At 35.6% G+C, this 22,793-nt stretch overlaps 2 protein-coding genes across 3 annotated transcripts; both read left to right on the top strand.

Annotated features, from left to right (window-relative positions):
• The first annotated feature begins 3,130 nt into the window (after window positions 1–3,130).
• LOC117619218 (protein ZINC INDUCED FACILITATOR 1-like) lies at window positions 3,131–10,844 on the top strand. The gene is made up of 17 exons (XM_034349119.1): window positions 3,131–3,537; window positions 4,279–4,319; window positions 4,490–4,550; window positions 4,649–4,751; window positions 4,861–4,963; window positions 5,048–5,101; window positions 5,182–5,244; window positions 6,547–6,596; window positions 6,710–6,785; window positions 7,133–7,342; window positions 7,608–7,695; window positions 8,120–8,205; window positions 8,354–8,461; window positions 9,019–9,063; window positions 9,175–9,263; window positions 9,548–9,591; window positions 10,491–10,844. Exons 1-17 carry the CDS (start codon window positions 3,393–3,395, stop codon window positions 10,580–10,582), a joined length of 1,458 nt encoding a protein of 485 aa, XP_034205010.1. The 5' UTR covers window positions 3,131–3,392; the 3' UTR covers window positions 10,583–10,844.
• Window positions 10,845–13,671: 2,827 nt separating this feature from the next.
• Window positions 13,672–22,595, top strand: LOC117617407 (AP-4 complex subunit epsilon). Of its 2 annotated transcripts, XM_034346765.1 has the most exons (10): window positions 13,672–14,676; window positions 14,811–15,026; window positions 15,134–15,244; window positions 15,333–15,530; window positions 15,638–15,769; window positions 16,488–16,544; window positions 16,634–16,750; window positions 17,302–17,379; window positions 19,160–19,303; window positions 20,957–22,595. In XM_034346765.1, exons 1-10 carry the CDS (start codon window positions 13,888–13,890, stop codon window positions 22,037–22,039), a joined length of 2,925 nt encoding a protein of 974 aa, XP_034202656.1. In that variant the 5' UTR covers window positions 13,672–13,887; the 3' UTR covers window positions 22,040–22,595. The 2 variants fall into 2 exon arrangements, with proteins under 2 accessions (XP_034202656.1, XP_034202657.1); XM_034346766.1 differs by lacking the exon at window positions 17,302–17,379.
• Window positions 22,596–22,793: the final 198 nt, after the last annotated feature.

Below are 22,793 nucleotides of genomic sequence, written 5' to 3'. Positions count from 1 at the left end.
TTTCATACAAAGAGAGATGATTGAGCCTAAAAAAAGGTGCTTTGAAGTTGGGCTTGAAGAAATATTAGTTATAGGATTATAAATTTAGCATTCAACTTAAATAATTTTAAAATAAATAAACATGCAGCTGGTCCAGTTTGATTTTGAAAATTGTGAAATCGGCATCAGAATCGATTTGAACCGCTTCAGTCTGATTTGATGCCAATTTGTTGACTTTTTAGTCAACATGATTTTTTTCGAGTTTTTTACATCTGATTTTTGGATCTCAATACCAACCCCTACTTTCTTCTCTATAGCTCTCCCTTTGTCTCATCTCTGTAGTTACCAACAATTTTATTTATTTTTTTAATTCCATTGCATGTGTCTTCTATTTCTGTTGTTTGACAAAAGATTTCCTTAGGAACTGGTGGGGAGGAGGCTTCTTTGTTTGCAATGGACATATTCAACTTGTAAGTTCGCATCAATACTTGTAAATTCTTGTACGTTTTGATTATAACTTCTTTTCAGGAAGCTAGTGCAGCAATCTCAGGAGCAGATGTTTATGCGAAACTTAAATTTGAGAGTGGGATTCATAGAGTTCATTCATGCCTGTTCAACACATTACTTGTAGTTGCCCTCAGAAATTACCGACTCTTTCATTTTTGCAGCGTCAAATTTAACGCAACGCAACGTCAAATTTAGTCATTTTCAATCTTACTACCAATATACAACTTCAATTCGATCTTACTTCATGATGTTGGATACGTACTCATCGAAGTGAACATGTTTGGTGAGGGTTTATAAAGCATCAGTTTACCGTATGTTCCTAGATGAATATTGAAGTTCCCTTAATTGAGGCATAGAAAATAACCTATATTGGGTCACTTTTCCGCCCAATCCACAATCGATGGATTAAAGCCAATATCGATGCGCATTTTCCAGTCTTACCATTTTCAATCTGTTGGAGTTTTTCACTGCCAACAGTGGCACGCCTTCATAATCGCAACACACAAACTCCACGGCTAAACCCCACCTGAATGGCCGGGGGGTCCTTTTCGAGGTAAACACATTTTTTTTCAAATTAGGGTTTAGATTAATCTTATAGGCATATGTTAAACATAAGTGGATAGATAACAATTAAACATGGCTTGGGTTATAGATTAATCTTATAGGCATATATTAAGGATTTAAAAGTGAAATTATCATAATTCCCAAAAAAAAAAGTTTTAAAATAAGATTATTCATTAAACGAGACCAATTTAGTAAATTAACAATTTTTTACATTTAAAACATAATAAATAAATAAAAACAAAATACGGATATTCGTCTTGTTTTCATGGGTACAACTAGATTCATTTTCTCTTTTTTAGTACTAAAATGAAGAAACTAAAATTAAAAACAAAAGGAAAAGTTAATTTGACAGAAAACAATTGACTTCGATAATAAAGAACCCACGCGAGACTTAAAAGGGAGACCTCCATGGAGAGAGAGAGAGAGAGAGAGAGAGAGAGAGAGAGAGCAGTAGGAAATGTTGCCACATGCATATTATATAGGATAGGACTCGTGAAATGATAGTGTGGACCGTGGTGGACTAAAGTAGAATGATTTTTAAACAATACGCAAGCGAAAGGTAAAATTATTTGAACATGAAAAAGCTTGACCGTGAATCTCACCTACCATGTCAGACAACAATTCCCTAACATGGTGTTGTTTCATTTATTGTTTTTTTCTTTATTTGCTAGCTTTGAAAACCATGTGTTTTAATAACTTATTATTATTTCAGCGACCGTTTTAACTTGTGTTATGTAGGAGAGGGTATGAGAAATCAACAGCTAGCTTATACATGTTTTACAGGGTGTCCTTTTTTTTTAATATAAATTTTTATTTACTGTCTTTTTCTATCTAAACAAACATGGAGATAACATTATGAGGTGGTTTATTTATTTAATCATAGGGTTAGTTGGATTTTACCCCCTTGCAATGTCATACCTAATGTTATTCATTTGCTGCAATGGAAGACTTTCGTCACACAATCTGCAAATTATTTCATCGTAAGATGATGCCGATGATGAATAAGGCCCAATCTTTGAGGCATGTGTGGCTGCTGGAGAGAATTGTGGTTGGAGTTGTGAGATATTGATGGGCAGGGCCGTTCCATTGATTTTAGAGGTTTTGGGTAGAAATAAAATTTGATGCCCTTCATGTTCAACATTTACTTCATTTTGAACAAAAATTAAAATAATAAGTTTCAAGCTTAGGTTCTAAGTTTGTTAGTTTATGTAAAAGAGGTCCGTTATATGAAAAATAAGGAAAAATGCCCAATTTTTTTTAGAATAAAGCTCAAAAAGCATCAGTTGCATAAATAAATTTTTTTCTACTATAACTCTTGGGCTAAAAGAGGTCCCATTTTTTTAAGGTCCCTATGTTGTCGCCCAACCCACGCACTCTATGAGTCGGGCATGTTGATGAGGATTAGAAGATGCGGCCGGGGTTGGGGTTGGCAGTGGCGGACTTAGAATTTTACTTCTATGGTGCGGAATACCATTACAATAATTCATAAAAACAAAAATGTTATATTACTATAACTCACACATAAAAATAAAAAGTAAATAAACCTACAAATGGAACTTCTAAGAGAAAATAGAAAAAACAATTTATATGCACATAGATATATATATATATACATAATTGAACGAAATCATAGATATTACCAAAGTTACATATACAAAACATGAAATAATTATTTCCTTGCACATGTCTCACCACCAAGTTCTTCGATTTGTGGGGAATTTTAAAAATGTAGTGTGTAAAAAATTAAAGAGTTACATAAGATGTATTCTCTTCTGACCAAAAAAAACAAAAACAAAAAACAAAAAAACAAATGTCGAGTTCGTCTTTTACCTTATGAAGGCGCTTGTCGTTTAGCGTATTGATGGACGTGAGAATAAAGTCTCAGTCCAACAGTCCCGCTAATGTTCCAATTCGATTTGTGTTTCTCTTTCTTTCTTTGTCGTATCAAAACAGTTCCTTGTACGTCATATTTTATTTCTTAAGATGGATTGGCTGTTTCATTGGATTTTGATTCAAATCCCACAAGTTTTCTCATATTTAATTATGGTCACATTTTCCTCGCTGGTTTTTTGTCCACCGGCTTCAATGATTATGATTTCTCACTGCCTGTAGCTGACGCATGCAATGATGCCAATCACAAATCAAAACAGCCAAAGCCAAGTGAGAATTATTAACCATCAATAATTTTTTGTGCTTTTCATGTGAACCCTGACGGGTAGAAAAACAAAACCCAGAAAAATAAACCAAATTTCATCTCCTAAGTCATCTTCTGAGCCAAACTCAAACCAGAAAAAAAGAAGAAGCCATTTTTGAGTTTCTGGGTTCAAAGCAAATCATCAAACATGGCTGAGGAGAGCAGAGAGGCGCTGCTGAAGAAGGTTTACTATGAGAATTGCCCTGGCTGTAAGGTTGAACAGCGTAAAGAGTTGCAAAGAGGGTTGCCCATTAAAATGATTGTCGCTGTATGGCTTGTTGTTCTTTCAGCTGGTAAGCCCTTCTGTCATTTTATATAATATAATGTTGTTCTTGAGCAGAATCCAATTGGGTTGTCAGATTCTTGTTCATGGTGTTGTGTTTCACTTCCATTGCTGTTCTTCTGCATGCTGTGGCATGTACGTATGATGAGGTTATAACTCATTGATTTGTGGGAGTTTCGATTACGAAAATATGGGTGCTCAGAAAGTTCACCACATTATTTGAAAGTAGTTTCAGTGTTTCATAGAAGAAACTAATCTTAGAATTGATGTTCGTAGATTAAAAACTTAAAAAGAAATCAGGAATATGTTGTGTTTTAAGTGCCTGATGCATTCAGATTGCTGCCAAGAATATATCTGCGGTTTTACAATGAGTTACTGGAGAATTTGAAATTAAAAAAACCTGGTTTTTTTTTTTTTTTTTTTTTTAAAATCTGCGGTTTTCTAATGAACTATAGATTCAATACTTCATACAAGACTTTTTGGAATTTAATTGATTCAGGGCAATCAATTGTTCATATGTTACCATATAAGAGGGTAGCTTGAAACTTGTATGCGGAATCGTGATCTGTTCTTATACTTTAATTGGTTTGTCATTTCTATGAATTATTTATATCTCCTCTGTAGAATAGTTGCTTTGTAAAGTTGGTATACTGTAGCACTGTCAGGTTTTTTATGATTTTGTACTTTGCTATGTCTTCTAATCTAATTCAAATGTTTTAACCCTGTTCTGTTGTTCTGTGGTAATTTTCAGCGCTGCCGATATCGTCTCTCTTTCCATTTCTTTACTTTATGGTGAGTATACTTTCTCAAGAGCGTTGTTACTTGTATTTCTAAAAAAATGTTCTGTAAGACAATAAAAAAGTGTCTTCCCCTTGTTCACTTGTTGTCCTGCTTTCGCCCTTTGAATTCTACTTGATATTTCAAGATTCCAATAGAGAAGTTGGATTAACTATTCTTTGCAGATCAGGGATTTGCATATTGCTAAAAGAGAGGAAGACATTGGCTACTATGCGGGTTATGTAGGTGAGTCAGTTCTTACCTTTCTTAGAGATAAATTTAGTTATTCATCACATTTTAGTTTCTTGGCAAGTGTTCTTTACAAACTTCGTTATATTGTGAAGGGGCTTCATTTATGATTGGCAGAGTTTTGACATCAATTTTTTGGGGAGTGGTGGCTGATCGCTACGGTCGTAAACCTGTCATAATAATAGGGATTGCTGCAGTGTTAGTAACTTCTATTCTGCAATTGAGTTTCAGTTTCATACTTCGGCAATGAAGGTTTTCTGTTTGCTTCAACATATTTATAAATTATTTTGAATAATTATTGGCTCAGGGTTATTTTCAACACTCTATTTGGACTCAGTGTAAATTTTTGGATGGCCATTTCTACACGCTTTCTTCTTGGATGTTTGAATGGTTTACTTGGACCAATAAAGGTATCATATTGTTCCATATATGATTATCAACCATGTATGTCAAGTCAAGTTTACTTTACATGTATGATTTAACTGCATGACCAGGCATACGCAAGTGAAGCCTTTCGAGAAGAACACCAAGCTTTAGGCATGTCAACAGTAAGCTCACATTGTCCTCTTGTTTTCTACAACTTCTCATAAGTTTACTACATCTTTTGAGATATATAATCTGTTTTCAGGTTAGTGTGGCCTGGGGTATCGGATTGATCATTGGCCCAGCTTTGGGAGGCTTCTTGGCCCAGGTAATTCTACTTCTTGTACTTCTATTCTAGGAACTACACTTCAGAGACTCTCTCGATGAATGTGTATTTGTCTTGCTAATTGTTTAATATGTCCTTCCGTGTATACAAATTTTGGTTCACTTGTTTTGTACTAAACATATTCCATGATGAAATCCGTTTAAGAAGTTGTTTACTGTGGAAAGTATTATCCTACATCAGAAAAGGAAGCTTTGCATTAGTACTTTAAAAGATCTCAGGCCTCTCCACCGATTGCCAATTGGTTTCAGGTTAAATGCTCACATTCTAACATGGTCACAATCAAAATTACATATGTACAACAGATTCAATTCAATAAGTAATAACATCTGCTGTATAGAAGAGTAAAAGAAAAATAGAAAAAATACATGTACAGTCCAGAAATCACATCAGTTTCAGATTTTGAGAAAAGGATTCAGAAATATAAATGAATACAAATCACAACTGAACCTGTTTTAATTCCACCTTTTAAAACAATGACTCAGGTAGCAGAACCATGGAATCTTGAATTTGATAAAAAGGATATGCTTTTAGAAGTTTGAGGCGTATTAACCAAAAATAGAATCATCACTCGTTACAAGCTTATCCCACAGAACAAACAGAGTTATTTAACTTAAGAAGTGTAAAGAAGATTAAAACGAAACTTCTCCAAGAATCTCAGCACATTAGTGTTGGAAAACACTCTAAAATCCATGTAGCCTAATTTCTGTTTTGGTTTGTTTTCTGCTGACAGAACCTTGAGAAAGCCAAAACTTGAGAAATGAAACTCCCACCTCCTGAGAAGGTGTGAGATGGTACCTAAGAGCATGAAATGAGTGTAGAGGAGATAGCAAGCATGAGGGCGTCACTGACACTTAGGAATTAATTTTAAGGCTTTGAGCAAGCATGAGGTGGACTAAGATCTGGAATTAATTCTAAGGACTGTCCATATAACTAACAAGAAACAAATGAAGTTCTTGAAATTGACACCTACAGGGATTTGAACAGTTATTCCCAGTTTGCATACTATTAGACTTAACTTTAACACACATTAGCAACAAAGCAACATATTCTGTTCTGAATGAGTACAGGGGTTGGGATTTTCGAAGGTTGGTTCTTGAAAGAGTAGGTTAAATTAAAGAGTACAGATTAATGAAAATCATGAGGTAGCAGATGATTTTAGTTTTTTTTTTTTTTTTTTTTTCTTGCTGATATATATATATATATATATATCTCTCTCTCTCTCTCTCTCTCTCTCTCTCTCATCCTTTTGTTTAATCAAATGTTTCTTTACAATGTTTTATGCAGCCAGCAGACAAGTATCCAAATATATTTTCCCAAAACTCCATATTTGGGAGGTAAGTTTGGCTAGTTGATTTAAGTATGCTGCAGTGAGATTGTCAAATTTCAGAATTTTTCTAATTATTTCTTTGTTGCACCAGATGTTCTAAAATCTGAAACTTTGATGTAGGTTTCCGTACTTCTTGCCTTGCCTATGTATATCGGTTTTTGCATTTGGAGTATGCATTGCTTCTTTCTGGCTTCCGGTACATATCTTAGTATATTCCTTTATGTTGTTGAATCTCTTTTGAAATGTTAAATATTGACCTATGTATTTTTTTTCTCATGGTTGTTTTTGTACCTTCTCAACCCTACTTTGTCATCACTTAACCTCCATGAAATTCAGAATGCAGGCCGCCCTTACAGTCCTCCATTACATCTAAAGGCAGTTACAAAATGAACAATATTTGTAATCCAATATCCTTGGAAAGGAATTTATCATTATAATCATGTATCCTTGTATACTTGGGTCATCTTTAGCACATTCGTACGTTAAGGACCTTTTGAAACTCTTAAGTGTTAACAGAAAATTTCTATATCTGGGTGGTTGCAGGAAACTTTACACAAGCACAATGGAAATACTAGATTGCAAGATGATTCTTTTGAAGCTCTAGAAACTGCATCCTATGGGTCTTTTGCAAATGAAGGAAAACAAAAAACTGAAGAACAGATACCAAAAGAAAACCTCTTCAAGAATTGGCCCTTAATGTCAGCAATCATTGTTTATTGTGTATACTCACTTCATGACATGGCTTATACAGAGGTAACTTCATACCTTTTACCTGTTGGAAAAGTATAGTATTGTTCACAGAATCGGTTTTTTTCCTCTGCTCTCTTTCTTTGAAATGGTTCTTCTCACTGGTTTTGGCAGATTAAAAGTGCTTGAATGGTTTAAGACATTTTGTACAATGCATTTCTTACTCCTTCACTTACTCATTTATTCTTCTTCCCCTGTCCCCATTCTTATTTATCTCTAATTACCAAATTGGCTATTAAGTGAAACTTTTTTCTTTTGCCCAAAAAATCAGATATTTTCATTATGGGCTGTGAGTCCTCGAAAGCTTGGGGGTTTGAGCTTGTCAACTGAGAATGTTGGTGAAGTTCTTGCAATTTCAGGTAATATTTGATATTTCCATCTGCTTCTATTCTTTCCATCGTTTAAAGGACTCAATTTTTTTTTTTTATACATATAACAGGCATGTCAAGATACAAAGAAATAAAGATGAATGACACCTAAGATTCTAGGTCCAGGCATCTTTTTGGCCATTTTAAATTTAGATGAGTAGAGTTATCACTTCATAGTTTTGGTTTCTGCTGTTCTTTTCAAAATTTTCTGACATTGTCACTGGAATCAGGGGTGCAGCCCTCTTCTTTCTTATGCATATATATACATACACATACGCGATACGCCCACATGTACTAAACATGATACATTAAGTTCACTCAAGGATATAGAGTATTTGATACAGTTTCAATTTCTGATTTGTGTAAATAACTCTACACATGCTCAATAATCGCTGACGATTTTATCAACTTGTAGGTTTTGGTCTTTTTGTGTTCCAAATCACCCTATACCCGTTTGTGGAAAGGATTCTTGGTCCTGTAATGATTGCTCGCATTGGAGGGGTAATTTTTCAGCTCCTGCTTCATTTGCATTGTTGTAGCTTCTGCATTTTTTTTTATGAATGTCTTTCGACGTAATGCCGACTGACCTATGCTCTTCTTTACCTTTGTTGTTTTTTTTTTTTTTTTGGCACATGATTCTCATATGCAGATTATCACAATACCTCTGCTGTCAAGTTACCCGTTTATAGCAATGTTATCTGGGTTCTCCCTCTACCTGATGTTAAATATTGCATCTGTGCTGAAGAATGTCTTATCTGTAAGTTCAGACATGACTTTATATCTCATTTCAACTTACACACTTGCATGCATCCTTGCGTTACAAAGACTCGGTGAACTACTAGTCTACCATCATCTTGATACAGAATCTCATTAAAAAGCAAAACCAAACTACAACTTTGTCATCTTAACTGAAGAAAGTAAAAAATAACTATATCTACTCTACAGAAGCTCACCGATTTAGTAAAATAGGGGACCGATATGAATTGTCCTGATTGTATTGCTAATAGTGACCATGTTCTCATCTTGACAATTGGCTGAATACAATTTTAAAAACAAGATATGCCACTTGCTTTAAGTAGACATAGGCATTGAGAGTCAATGACAATGGCCAACTGCGGGTCTACAAGGCTGAACAACCACATAAGCGAAAATGATTTTCGTGCAGTCTGCTTACTTGTTTTCGTTTACTTTTTATGTTTTGTTACTAGATACTTAAGCATCTCAGGTTTTGTCCATTTTAAGGTGCTTCATATAGATAAAGGCTGTCTTTCTATGGTTTGTGCTCTAACTTTTGAAGTTTTTTTGTACAATCAGATCACAATTGTAACTGGAATGTTCATTCTCCAAAACAAAGCTGTGGTAATTTTATTCTCAAATAACTACTTAAAATTTTTTCCCCTTCTCTAAGTCATGATATTCTTGCTCTTCAACTAGAGACTGTGCCATAACTTGAGCATAATTTAACAACAGGACCAAAGACAAAGAGGCGCCGCGAATGGAATTTCTATGACGGCAATGTCTCTGTTCAAGGCAATTGGTCCAGCTGCTGGTGGTGCACTGTAAGTTTAGCTTATTCCAACTGGAAGCCGAAGTGATTTTGTTATATATATGATGTTTCTTGGTTCTGAATTATTACACGAAAAACACTCCAGATTTTGCGTTTCATATAGTTTCAAAATTACTACAGATGAATTTTGAAGAAATCAGATAACACAAGCTTACAGCATTACTTTCTTACATTGATTTATGCTTTGAAAATCATCACATTTAAATTACATGATTTTGTAGTAATACATAGAAAAAAAATTCTATTCTTATGTTAATCATGATTTCGGCTCAACAGGTTTTCTTGGGCGCAAACACGTCTGGATGCTGCCATCCTACCTGGTATCATACTCAACCAACTTTTCATCCTGGATTTTTGTTAGATAGTTTTGCTCACTTAGGCATTTGTTGCAGTTTTATAAATTTTTACTATTATTACTTGGTGGCTCAAAAAGAGTAATAAATTAGGAGAAATCAAACACTTACAAGATGTTTTGACCTTTCTTTGTATATCCTATAAGCTATATTGTTACATTACAATTTAGTTAGTTCATATTTCTATATATTTATATTTTAGATCGAAATGAAACGAAAAAGAAAGAAATTAAAAGAAAAGGGAAGATGGTTTTCAGATGATGATAGGCTAAGTACATGTTTTCTGAAACTGATATAATGCACAAGATGAAGAACGGTAGCATCAGATATTGACCATTTCTAGGTCATAAACTGACCGAAGAAGAAAATAATAAAGTTAATGGAAGAGGGAAAAGGAAGAGTTCAAATTTCATTATTATTTTTTTCCAAAGAAATTCTTTATTTCTATATTTTTATCTTCCAAAAATTATATGTTTTCATTCATTTATGCATGTGGATACGTTGGACTTCATTTAGTTCCGTTTCAATTTGTTTCAAAAATATTTGTTTGGTATTTCATATTGTAACTTGTATCTCAAATTAAACCGATAATAATAGAATTATGTTTGGCTTCTGAAAGAAGAGGCGCAACTCCTCCTAAAATGAACACGTGGCCTAATTGTGCATTATTTTTCATTTTTTGGACAAGTGTCAATTTCCATTTGGTCACATGTTAATTTAAGGAGGAATTCCTTGTCTTTTAGGAGCCTAGCTTTTTCCTCTAAATAATTGACCCTTCATACCAAATTGGTCATTACGTAGCCAAATTTACTTACAGCTTGTAATGCAAGGCTTAGAAAGTTTGCCACTTCCATATCGTTTTGCAGGTAGCCAGATGATTTTCTTCATCTTGAATGTGGTAGAGGCAATCGCTGTTCTGATGACATTCAAGCCGTTTCTCACTCTACGTCATGAATAGATAGAGATGAAAATGCAATACTATTAGCATATTCCAAATACATCTGTAGCAACTCTATCCATTTGTTAGGGAGATATTTTCCTATTATTTCCCGCTATTCAAAGGAAATAAAGAAATATGGGCATTTATGTTGTAGGGGATTGAATAATCTTTTTAGGAAAATATTTATAGCATATTACAAATTATAATTCAGGGACAGTATTTGGTTGCAATTCAGAGATTGAAGACTACATGATGCATCGTTGTGTTGTGTTTTGAGCTTGACGATTGCGCTCAACTATGTTGGAGAAATTATTGTATGGTGCTAGTATACGGTTAGGAATTGGAATTCTCATCAAGAATTAAATTCCACTTATGGAGGATTATTGTATTTACTTTACATCAATGAATTAAAAAGTAAGTGGGGCCCACACAAAATTAGGAATTGAATTCCTCTAATTCTTGGGTGGAATGTGGTATTATAATTGTAGGAGAACTAACTCGTTAGGAATTCATCTTTTTTATTCATTATATCCTCGCACAATTTAAAAAATTTCAAATTTGTCATTAACCAAACAACGAGGACATTTTAGTACTTAGGACCGCTCCTGCCCTAATTCCATATGATTTAGTAAACAACTTTAATAGGAATCCAGAATATAACTCTTTTCAATTCATATGGTTTAGTAAACAACTTCAATAGGAATTCAGAATCTAATTCTCCTCAATCCAACTCTTCCTCAGTTCAATTTATCCTCAATTAAATTCCTCCTAATATAAACATGCCATAAATGTGTTTAGGTCTTGACATTCTTTCGGACCAAGGATTGTGTGGATTTGGAATGTGGGCCTTATGTTGTTAATCCAAATTCATGGATCAGGCATCAGGCTTTGCCTTTGTAGCTTTCCGGCCTTCGCCTTGGGCTGCTTCATTAAAGTATTTTGTTGAGCCGGAAACCAAAAGTGATGACGTCCAGCATAAATTGCGGACCGCCAAATACAAAAGGTGTCGACAAATTGCGGACCCCATTCAGAAAGTTCTGATAAATTGAGGACCACCACGATATACAAAATGTTCTGATAAATTTTGGACCCCCAAATACCAAAAGATTTGCTGTTGTTCAGTGAGGAAAAAAGAAATAAGAAGGGAAAAACACGGAAATGGGATAAGGAAGAAGAAGAAGAAGGATGAAAGGCTGCAAGGTTGTGGTAGTGAGATTTTCAGGTGATGGGTGTGAAGTAGAAGAGAAACTAGAAAGATTTGTTATCCTGTCTTGTACCTAATGAACTTCAAGGCCATGTTTGGTATGCCTCATTATACCTCACTGGACTGGATTGTGCTATATAATACTTAAAACCCATGTTTGGTAAAGAAGGGGATTAAGTTAAATGGGATTCTATAGTCATAAGTGTAAAAAACCCCGAATTCGCTTGTCTAACATAGCGATGCCGAAATGTGGTTCGCAAAATAGCGAGAGCGCTATTTTACACACGCGAGTCCGAACTGCTTGAATCAAATTCAAAACCCCACCACCACAGTTCCAATCGAAACTGGTTGATGAGTCTCAATTAGCTATAGTTGCCGTTCCAAGTTGGCTTGGGCTAGTCAAAAGGCAGATTGATATATAGACATAAACTCAGGAAACCAACAAAACCAAAAAGTTCAATATCCAATAATATGATTGAACCATTGGCCAAATTGAAAGGGAAGGAGGAAAGGTTTTCCTGGTGGAATTCAAGAGACAGAGAAAGAGCTTAAATCAATGAGTTGGCTCTGTCATCTAGCAAGCCTCTGCCAATAAAGACCTCCAACAATAGAAGGGGATGCGGAAGCAGATCTAGCTAGCCCAAAGGCCAATTGAACTAGGGAGGCCAAGGAAGCAAGCTTTCTTATTTTTTCTGCAGCAAGGAGATGAAGGTTTTGGGTTAGTCTGGAGAAATATGGTGGTTTCGAGAGATAAAGAAAGAAAAAGTGTTTTTGAATGGTTTGGGGGCTTTTTTGTTGGAAAAAGAGAGGTTTTTTTTGTTTTTTTTGGGGTGGTCACAGTGGAAAAAGAAAGGTAAGTAGAAAAAAAAAAATTTTTGAATGAAATAGGAAGGTAAAAAGAAGAAGAAAATAACAAAAAGAAGAGAGAGAGAGAGAGAGAGAGAAGAAGAAGAAGAAGAAGAAGAAGAAAAGGCTGGAAAAAAAAACTGAAAACTGAAAAAGAGATAAATTAATAACATAATTATTTTTTAGTCCGACACAGCACCAAACATAGGTTTTCACTAATTTTACAATCCAGCTCTTTAGTCCGACGCAGCACCAAACGTAGCTCAGTACTTAATCCAGCTTAGGCCAATCCGAACTAATCCAAGACAGTCCTAGAATTTAGTCCAGTCCATGACAGTCCGCCGTACCAAACGACCCCCAAAGGACTGCAACAATACTAAATTACAAATAAACGGAAGGACATAGAGGCTCAAGCTCAGTTCTAAGTGCGGTGTTAAATATCGGTGATTCGGAAATATCAATGGGTTAAAAATAAGGAAACAATGTGACCTAGAAAATGTGTACTAATTGATAAAAAGAGTTAAATACATCACAATCTTTTATTTATAATGATTTACTATGTTCTCAAGGATGATTACGTCTATTTCCCCCACTAAACATTGTACACCTTATATATTATTTAATAATTGAAAAATAATTAATTATGTAGACCAAATTAATTTTTGAAGGACAATAAGTACTAAAATATTTATAAAAAATAGCAGTAAAATTGGAGATTAAATAAGAGCACAAATAAAGTTACCTTATGATAATAAGTAATTAATCCAAAAAAAATAAAAATAAAACAAGCAACGAAAGATAATAATAAGTTAATAACAATTTTCTAGAGGATTAAAGAAGAACAAAAATAAAATTGTATAGTCGAAATAATTAATTCATCTACAATGAATACTAAAAAATTAGACATAAAAATTTCTTTGAGGGGGGTTGTAAAAATAAAATTACATAGATACCTTTATTCACTGTTTATTGTTGTCTTCACCTCTATCCCCTCTCCTTTTACTTTCCACCACCCATCCACAGTAACTCTTCAAAACACGCGCGAGTCATGACAATCTCTTCAGAATTAGATCTACACACAGCACGCAACAACAGAAGAGAAAACCCAAAACTAAAAGCCCCTTCTTCTTCTTCTTCTCTCTCTTCTCTCTTCTGCTGCTTCATGCAATTGAACTCAGTCCAATTACTCACCAATTAATGCCCCAAATTCAAGACCCTAATCTCCATCGCATTGGCAGCTGCAAAATCCTAACTCCACCAATCATCAGCAGCAATGGAGCAGCTGAAGACCATAGGGCGAGAGCTTGCGATGGGTTCTCAAGGCGGCTTCGGCCAATCCAAGGAGTTCCTGGACCTCGTCAAGTCCATCGGCGAAGCTCGATCCAAGGCCGAAGAAGAGCGCATCGTCCTCCTCGAGATCGAAACCCTAAAACGACGTCTCTCCGAGCCTGAAATCCCCAAGCGCAAGATGAAGGAGTACATCATCCGCCTCGTCTACGTCGAAATGCTCGGCCACGACGGCTCCTTCGCCTACATCCACGCCGTCAAGATGACCCACGACGACAATCTCTTGCTTAAACGCACCGGTTACCTCGCCGTTTCGCTCTTCCTCAGCGACGATCACGACTTGATCATCTTGATCGTCAACACCATCCAGAAGGATCTCAAGTCTGACAATTACCTTGTCGTTTGTGCCGCCCTCAATGCCGTTTGCAAGCTCATCAACGACGAGACTGTGCCTGCCGTTTTGCCCCAGGTCGTGGACCTCCTTGCCCATCCCAAGGAGGCTGTCAGGAAGAAGGCCATCATGGCGCTTCACCGCTTTTATCAGAAATCGCCATCTTCTGTTTCGCATCTGGTCTCCAATTTCAGGAAGCGCCTTTGTGATAACGATCCGGGAGTCATGGGTGCCACGCTCTGCCCGTTGTTTGACCTCATTACAATCGATGTGAATTCTTATAAGGATTTGGTGGTCAGCTTTGTCAGCATTCTCAAACAGGTCGCCGAGCGCAGGTTGCCCAAGACCTACGATTACCATCAGTTGCCGGCGCCCTTTATTCAGGTTTTACTTACTTTCAATGAAGTTGAGCTTATTATTAATGTGGGAAGTTTTTGGCATGATAGAGGAATTGAAAGAATGAGCTTTGTTTGTTTGTTGTAACGTAATGTAGTAACTGAATTAGTTTGATAATGCAGATTAGATTGTTGAAGATCTTGGCATTGTTGGGGAGTGGTGATAAGCAATCGAGTGAGAAGATGTATATGGTAGTCGGCGATATTTTTAGGAAGTGCGATTCTACCAGTAATATAGGAAATGCTGTACTTTATGAGTGTATTTGTTGCGTTTCTGCCATATATCCAAATCCTAAGTTGTTAGAACAGGCTGCTCAAGTCATCTCAAGATTTTTGAAGGTTTGAAGTTTTTGTATTTTTCAGTGTAATTTTCTGCAAATTATAGACTGCATGTAGATTACTTGGAGAGTTAAACATCAATTCCTTGTTGTATATTTGGTCGACAGAGTGACAGTCATAATTTGAAATATATGGGCATTGATGCCCTTGGTCGACTAATAAAGATTAGTCCAGAGATAGCAGAGCAACACCAACTTGCCGTCATTGATTGCTTAGAGGTGAAAGAATTCTGTTGGGTTTGATGGATTGGTTTCAAATCATGCTTTAAACTTTTAATTTAGATGAAGTTTGATGTGCATGATGCAGGACCCAGATGATACTCTGAAGCGAAAAACATTTGAACTATTGTACAAGATGACCAAGTCCTCCAATGTGGAAGTGATTGTGGATCGTATGATTGATTACATGATTAGCATTAATGATAACCATTACAAAACATATATAGCTTCTAGATGTGTGGAGCTTGCGGAGCAATTTGCACCAAGTAATCAATGGTTTATCCAGGTAAGAGTAATACATGATGCCTTTTATATTCTAGTTATCATGGGAGTATTTTGTTATTGCTTATTAAACACCCGATGTCATCCATGCCTGATATTCCTTCTTTGCAGACCATGAATAAAGTCTTTGAACATGCGGGAGATTTGGTAAATGTCAAGGTGGCACATAACTTGATGAAGTTGATTGCTGAGGGATTTGGAGAGGATGATGATTCTGCAGATAGTCAGTTGAGATCATCTGCGGTATGTAACTTTAATTTTGCACCCTATGTTTATAACTGTTTTATTCAATGTCATTAAAAAGTTGCTATTTCAGTTATTATATGGTTAAAAATGTAATAGCATGCCGCCTAAATTTTTGTGCGATTTCAAAGGTTCATGTTGAACTTTTGATCAATGTCTCCCTCAAATTTTTGGACTCCTCAAATAGTCCCATCCATTAACTTAGACTATCAACAATTGATGGTAAAATCATGGACATATCATATTAGGAGGATGAGTTGCCACGTCAAAGAGTTTGACACATAACTTACAGGTGTCACTTGTTCTAGTTAGTTGTAAAATTTGTAAGTTGCTCTCAAGCCATTTCATGCATATAACGTTTGAGACCTCAGAGGTGGATTTTTCCTAGGGTTTTGGTTTACCTCATTGTGAATAGAAGCATTACTTATTACTGCTATGTTTGTTGTTTGTGATGAAAAACATTTTGATGTTGCAAAATTGCAAAGGCTTTTCATTCTTTTTGCCATTGATTTCAACAGTCCCTGATAAATCCAGCATAGGAGATATAATGCTGCATTCACCTTTTTATAGTACTGCTATTTGTGTAACATTTGAGGATTATATTCTAGTAGTATGTTTACAACATTTTGTGCATTGCTTGCTTCTGCACTATGTCTTCAACCATTTCCTTGCTTTCCCTGTTTCTGCATGTTAAAGAACTAAACTTCTTTATGTGCAGGTGGAGTCATATTTGCGTATAATTGGTGAGGCAAAGCTTCCATCTGTATTTCTTCAGGTACATTCTGTCCTCTCAGTTCTTTTCTTTATGTAGAAATTTTTGGAAAAATATTCCTGTTGATATCTGAATTTTAGTTGTGATCTCAGGTCATTTGCTGGGTTTTGGGGGAATATGGAACTGCTGATGGAAAATATTCTGCTTCCTATATCACTGGGAAGTTATGCGATGTGGCAGAGGCGTATTCAAATGATGAATCCATCAAGGTATCCCTCAAACTCAGTTTTCTGTAACTAGAGGTTCATTATCTGCATTTGTAATTTTTTAGGGTTTGATTTGAAGAAATTTTCCATGCTTCTTAAATTTGGTAATGAGGTCAGGGTAATTGTATTAAACGAGATACAATTTAATTATATCTACTGTTAAAAATCCATATAAAGCTAGAATCCGAATAAAAACAATGGGAGTGCAAATCATAATTTAAAAAAATATTTTCTTAAGAATTGGGATTAAAAGGTAATTTGAAGTACAAATTTACTTTGATTAGAATAAGCAGGGTCTCTGTGTAGTTATAGAAACATGAGAGCTTTTGGAAAGAATAAAGAAGATAACTCAGGGGACACAATTTTTATTTTCCATTTGCTTAAGAAGCAAACAACCATAAATTTCGTACTTTATGAGTATTTCATAGGTTTAAAATTTTCTTCTCTAAATTTTATATTTGGTTATCTATTCATAAAAAGAGCACCATTTGTATTTGTGTGTATATTTGTATCTTACTTGTTGAAACTGAAGTGAGTCTGTTCTTCTCATACAGGCTTATGCGGTTACAGCAATCATGAAAATATATGCCTTTGAAATTTCAGCTCAGAGAAAAGTGGATATCCTACCTGAGGTGCATATAATGAACTTTAATACTTTGACAACAATATCAATTTGCATACATTAATCGTCTGCATAGATTTGAACACCTTTCAATGGCAATCTTGCTTTTGTAGCATAATGTGGAATTTCAATTTATTTATTTTAATCTTGTCTTTATTATTTTTGGTTACCATTTTTTATTTTATTTTAGATTAAATAGGTCATATAGGATGATCCCATCTCTCTTTTCCTAAGAGATGGTTTGCTAATAGCGAGGTACAAACTAGTTTTCTGTAGCACAGTACTTGGCTATCAAGGTGCCATCTTCTAGAACTTTGCTGCTGTAGGGGTTGTTAAAGCCATGGAAGTTACTGTTTTACCCTCACTGGGCTAGGGTGATAAAAAATTGCTCCATGTTTGTTCAGTATAGTCCTAATTTTTGCATTTGTATCTGAGGTTGAATCAGTTGTTTTCCTATGAGTGGTTTTTTTCTTTTGGTTTCCTGCTAAAAATAATGCATTATGATTAGTAATTATGCTCATAATTATAAGTGTTATACTGGCATTTATGCCATTTTATTTTGCTTTCCCTGAGAGAAGATAAGATTTGTTAACTTGCAGATCTTTGACTGAAAATTAAGTTGAAAGATTGAAAGTTCAAATCTCACCTTACAGTTTGCACACTAGATTGAACAGGCATCCCTTTATAGATTAGCATCAGTCATGACTGGAATGAGTTTATTCTTCCCGAATGATGGAAATTGCATTGTATGTAAATATGCTTTTAGTAATGGGTTGAATTTCTCTAAAGAGCATAGCTAAATCTGAATAAGATGTTTAATCAAAAGATGTAATGATTAACATGGATTTTGATAGATGAGTGGCAGTGGAGAATTCTCCTAGTAGTTTGGGAAAAAAAGGACTTGAATTCTCCTACGTTCATTTAAGCTGCTGTTCAATTCACTCAAGGTGGAATGAGTGTGCTTGCTATTTTTGCTTTTTCACCTGTTCAGAGCTTAGCTTTAGGGTTTAGGGTTAAGTTTTCCTGTTTGGTGGGCCTTCAAATCATCCATTTAGTGCTTAGGGTATCGGGTTTAGCTCTCAGGTTATTGGCTACCATTCACAATAGTTAAACCATAAACTCTAAAGCGCTAACAAGCGATTCTACATCCTTAAAGTAACAAATTGTTTTGAAACAAAAATTAAAGATGTAAAATGAAAACAGAAAGGAGACTTGAAAACAAAACAGACTGAGCAGCTGCTCAAGCCGCTTTCACAGAATTCAACATCAGCTCTAGCAGAATGACGTGTGCACTCTAGATCATCCGCTCTTGAATGGTTGACTATATGTATGTATGCATGTACTTTCCTGATCTTTTTATGATTGAAGGCTTAGTCAGCAAGAAGTTGAATCAGAGTTGAAATGTTCTTTTAAGTGGTTGGTGGTGGGGCTCTTTTGAAATAGTTTCTATAAGAAAGAAACATAGTACAATTTTACTTTATACAATGGTTAATGCTAGTTAAGGGAGAAATGTGCTTGATAACGTTCAGATATTATGTGTAGGGTTTGTAATGTGCACGTAAAAATGTGTGCATGTGTGTGTCAATGATCAGTGGCCCTAGCTTTGAGGTCCAGAGCTCTATAGTTGCATGATGAATGTTTAATGCTTTTTTTAAGTTGAATTTTTTGGACACCATTATAATGTTGACATTCATCTAATCAATGATTAGCTATAATGTTGTCATTTTCATTTTGTTTTGGCCTGTCATGGAAGTATATATCGATTGATAAAAATCTTTCTTCCCTTGCAGTGTCAATCTTTGGTGGAAGAATTGTCAGCTTCTCACTCAACAGATCTGCAGCAGCGTGCATATGAATTGCAAGCTGTCATTAGCTTAGATGCTCCTGCAGTTGAGAGTATTATGCCGTCAGATGCAAGTTGTGAAGACATTGAGGTCATATTTAATTGCATTATCTACTCGTACCCTTTGTTTTTTTGCTTCTCCTTTAAAGTATTAAGAACTAAAGTAGTTCTGCATTTCTCTTTTCCTTGTTATTTGGTGGTTGTTGGCTTACTGTCTGAACCTCCTGTTTTCTAATGGTAAAGTCTAATGGTTGTTTAACCTTGTGATTCATTAAGTTTGGTGACCCTCTTAATGTTATATGCCAAACGATATACTGTAACTTTAATTTTCTCTGGTTTTTTTCTTTTTACAAAATGTATCTTTTGGAAAGCATTTGTTGAGATATATCAAATAGAATCCTTGATGAATATAAATTGGGTATAAGGAAAGTGAACTAATGTATGCCTCATTAAAAAATGTAATTGCCTTGTAAATTGTTCTAATAGGACGTACCACTTTTCCACGTCGTGATAATGTACTTTCTCATATGGATACATTATCTTTGATGCAACATAATTCAGTTTTTCAGATCATGATTGTGTTTGTGTTTCACAGATACGTTATTATGAATCATGACACAACATTAAATATTTTTAAAACTGTATAGATCCAGAAGAATATTTTCCAAAATAGAAATACTATGAAAAATGAACATGTATCCTAACTGACCGTGAATGCGGAAGGAATAGCTTTGCTTGCTTCCTTGTTAAATATGCCCTATCCGTACTACTTATGGGATGAAGTTTGAGAAAAAGTAAGGGCCCATATCTGACAATTGCAAGGGCATTAGTGATATTTTTTAAATACTGAACAGTCAGCCTCCATAAATAGGCTAGCAAATCATTAAATGAGGGACTTTTTTTGGTCCAAAAGAAAAAGGCCATTGTAAATGTTGACTGAAAAATAATCTGACTAGATACCTTACTCTGTTTAAGTAGAAAGATGTCATGTATTGTTTGGTTAATGCTGTTCTTGACCTTCCGATATTTTATTTGGTAAATTTTGAAAATTTGCTATGAATGATATGTATACAGTTATCAACTGCACAGGTTTTAATAGGGTCAGCAAATTATTGCTTTCCCTTCTTTTATCATTCTCGTGTATGTATGCATGCATGGATCAATGTGAAGATAATAATCTTCAGGTCCCAATTGTGATAATGTCAGTTATCATTATTAAATTGTACATGAGTTTCTGAAGCCTTATTATTGCTTGACACTTAGTATGTATGCTCGTGCTGGAGGCACTAATTGTAGATTTCCTTGTAAAAAAAAATACAAAGATTGCTTTATTGTAGTTTTGGCGCATATAAACATGATGATATAGATCTTGTGGTTTAGATCGAGAAAAATTCGGAATCAGTTTATGAATGATTAAAATTGCTTATTTGACCAACATGCATCTATTATACTGGCGAAACTTAATTTATGTAGCTGCCTTTGGTTGGTAATACCTGGATGTTAATCAAGTGATTCTAATTGGTATTACATGACATGCTTGAATTAGTTTCCCGACTTCTTCATCCCTGGTACCTGCATCTTATTTCTTCCCTTTAGTTATAAGTTGCTCTTTTCATGGATTTTGCAATTGTATTTCTCTAATATGCTTGAAAACCTTGATTTTGGATCATGCGGAAACCATTTATTTATCGATTTCTTGGATAAGATTATTTTGTGTAATATTAATATTCATCTTCTCTTGCAGATTGATAAAAGACTTTCATTCCTCAATGGCTATGTCCAGCAAGCACTAGAGAAAGGTGCTCAGCCCTATATTCCTGAGAATGAGCGCTCTGGAATGTTAAATATCAGCAACTTCAGTACCCAAGATCAGCATGAAGCTTTAACCCATGGTCTTAGGTTTGAGGCATATGAGCTTCCAAAGCCAGCAGTGCCATCCAGAATTCCTCCAGCTGCAGTTGCATCCTCAACCGAGCTTGTTCCAGTTCCTGAACCATCTTATGTTAGGGAGATCCGCCAGCCTGCATCATTGCCACCTGTTTCAGATGCAGGATCTTCGGAACTTAAGTTACGACTAGATGGTGTTCAAAGAAAATGGGGTAGGCCAACGTATTCCTCTCCAGCATTGTCAATCTCAAATTCCTCTAGTTCTAGTTCCCAGAAATCAGCGAATGGGGTCACACAAATAGATAGCGTGAGCACTTCAAATTCAAAAGCACGTGATACTTATGAGTCAAGGAGGCCTCAGGTTGAAATTTCTCCAGAAAAGCAGAAGCTTGCCAGTTCACTGTTTGGGGGATCATCAAAAACCGAGAGGAGGCCATCTTCTGCCAACCATAAGGTGTCTAAGGCGAATATCCATGCTTCAGAGAAGCCCCAGGTACCAAAGGCAGCAGCTGTACACACTGAAGTTAATCATGAACGTGCTCCAGACTTGCTCGATTTGGGTGACTCAACTAGTAGTACTGCTTCCACTGTAGATCCTTTCAAGCAGTTAGAAGGGCTTCTTGATCAAACTGAAGTTGCATTAACTGCAAATCATGGTGCAGCTGGTGCTGCTAAGACACCTGATATTATGGGATTATATACAGATACATCTCTCAGCGGGCTTAGTAGCAGTGTTGGCGACCCTTTGCCGACCAATAGGGATGAGTTTAATCTTGCATCTGAGTTATCAAATGCTACAAGAACTGCTCAAAGTGGGGTAACACAATTGAATAAGGGTCCTAACCCTAAAGATTCCTTGGAAAAGGATGCACTTGTAAGGCAGATGGGTGTGACCCCAACAAGTCAGAATCCCAACTTGTTTAAAGATTTGCTTGGCTAAAACTGTTCAGAATGGCAAACTTTCGATCGTGATTGTTCGAGATTGTTTGCTTTGTGGTATGTGCATGGTCTTTCAGTGTGGCTGGCTATATGATAGGAAATACAACTCAATTCAAACAAGTTTCAAGGCCACCATGCAGAGCTGTAAAGGCACCATACACCAAGAATGGGGGCAAAAATGAGGTATAGGCTTTTGTATTTGTTGGACAGTGGCTTATGTAGGAATATAACCAAGTTGGTGACGCTTGAATATGTTGGTTTGAGCCATTTCAATGCGGACCTTTTTCTTTGTGGCAATGTGGGCGGTTTTGCAGCGCTCCACAGACACATGGTTTTGCCTTGCATATTTGTCTACATTTACACTGCTGTGTGCCTCTCTCTTGTTATAATACGGCTGTATGAAGTGAATTTTTGTTTTTGTGTTGTAGGGACATTTATTCATGTTTGTCGTAAGTTTTACTTGGTGTCGGTTCACATTGTAAGTTGTAGTTATCTTTTTGACTATGAGATGCCCCTTGTTATTTTTGGTGGCTAAAATTGGACATTTGACATCTCCAGTAGCTATCCGGTCATGCAATGACAATGTGCTTTCGTGAACAAAGAAGTTATATAATTCTTGGCGTCTTTTTCTTAGTTTCTAAAGCCAAATTCTTTTGTGTAATGGAGCCATTGGAGATGTTAGCTCTACCAGGGCTGTTCAAACAGCAACTGGCATTCAAAGAACCACAATCTATTCACAAACTAGATAGGAGTTC

This window comes from Prunus dulcis, chromosome 2 (assembly GCF_902201215.1).
Source record: "Prunus dulcis chromosome 2, ALMONDv2, whole genome shotgun sequence".
In the NCBI taxonomy this organism is placed as follows: Eukaryota; Viridiplantae; Streptophyta; class Magnoliopsida; order Rosales; family Rosaceae; genus Prunus; species Prunus dulcis.
This window is presented reverse-complemented; position numbering and strand designations above follow the sequence as displayed.

What these genes read in the sequence shown, in the direction of transcription:
- LOC117619218 (XM_034349119.1), top strand. Translation starts at nt 3,393, where the DNA reads ATGGCTGAGGAGAGCAGAGAGGCGCTGCTGAAGAAGGTTTACTATGAG. An exon ending in GCTTGTTGTTCTTTCAGCTG is followed by an intron (nt 3,538 to 4,278) that starts GTAAGCCCTTCT and finishes GGTAATTTTCAG; the next exon opens with CGCTGCCGATATCGTCTCTC. An exon ending in GGATGCTGCCATCCTACCTG is followed by an intron (nt 9,592 to 10,490) that starts GTATCATACTCA and finishes ATCGTTTTGCAG; the next exon opens with GTAGCCAGATGATTTTCTTC.
- LOC117617407 (XM_034346765.1), top strand. Translation starts at nt 13,888, where the DNA reads ATGGAGCAGCTGAAGACCATAGGGCGAGAGCTTGCGATGGGTTCTCAA. An exon ending in TCATCTCAAGATTTTTGAAG is followed by an intron (nt 15,027 to 15,133) that starts GTTTGAAGTTTT and finishes TTTGGTCGACAG; the next exon opens with AGTGACAGTCATAATTTGAA. An exon ending in GTAATCAATGGTTTATCCAG is followed by an intron (nt 15,531 to 15,637) that starts GTAAGAGTAATA and finishes CCTTCTTTGCAG; the next exon opens with ACCATGAATAAAGTCTTTGA.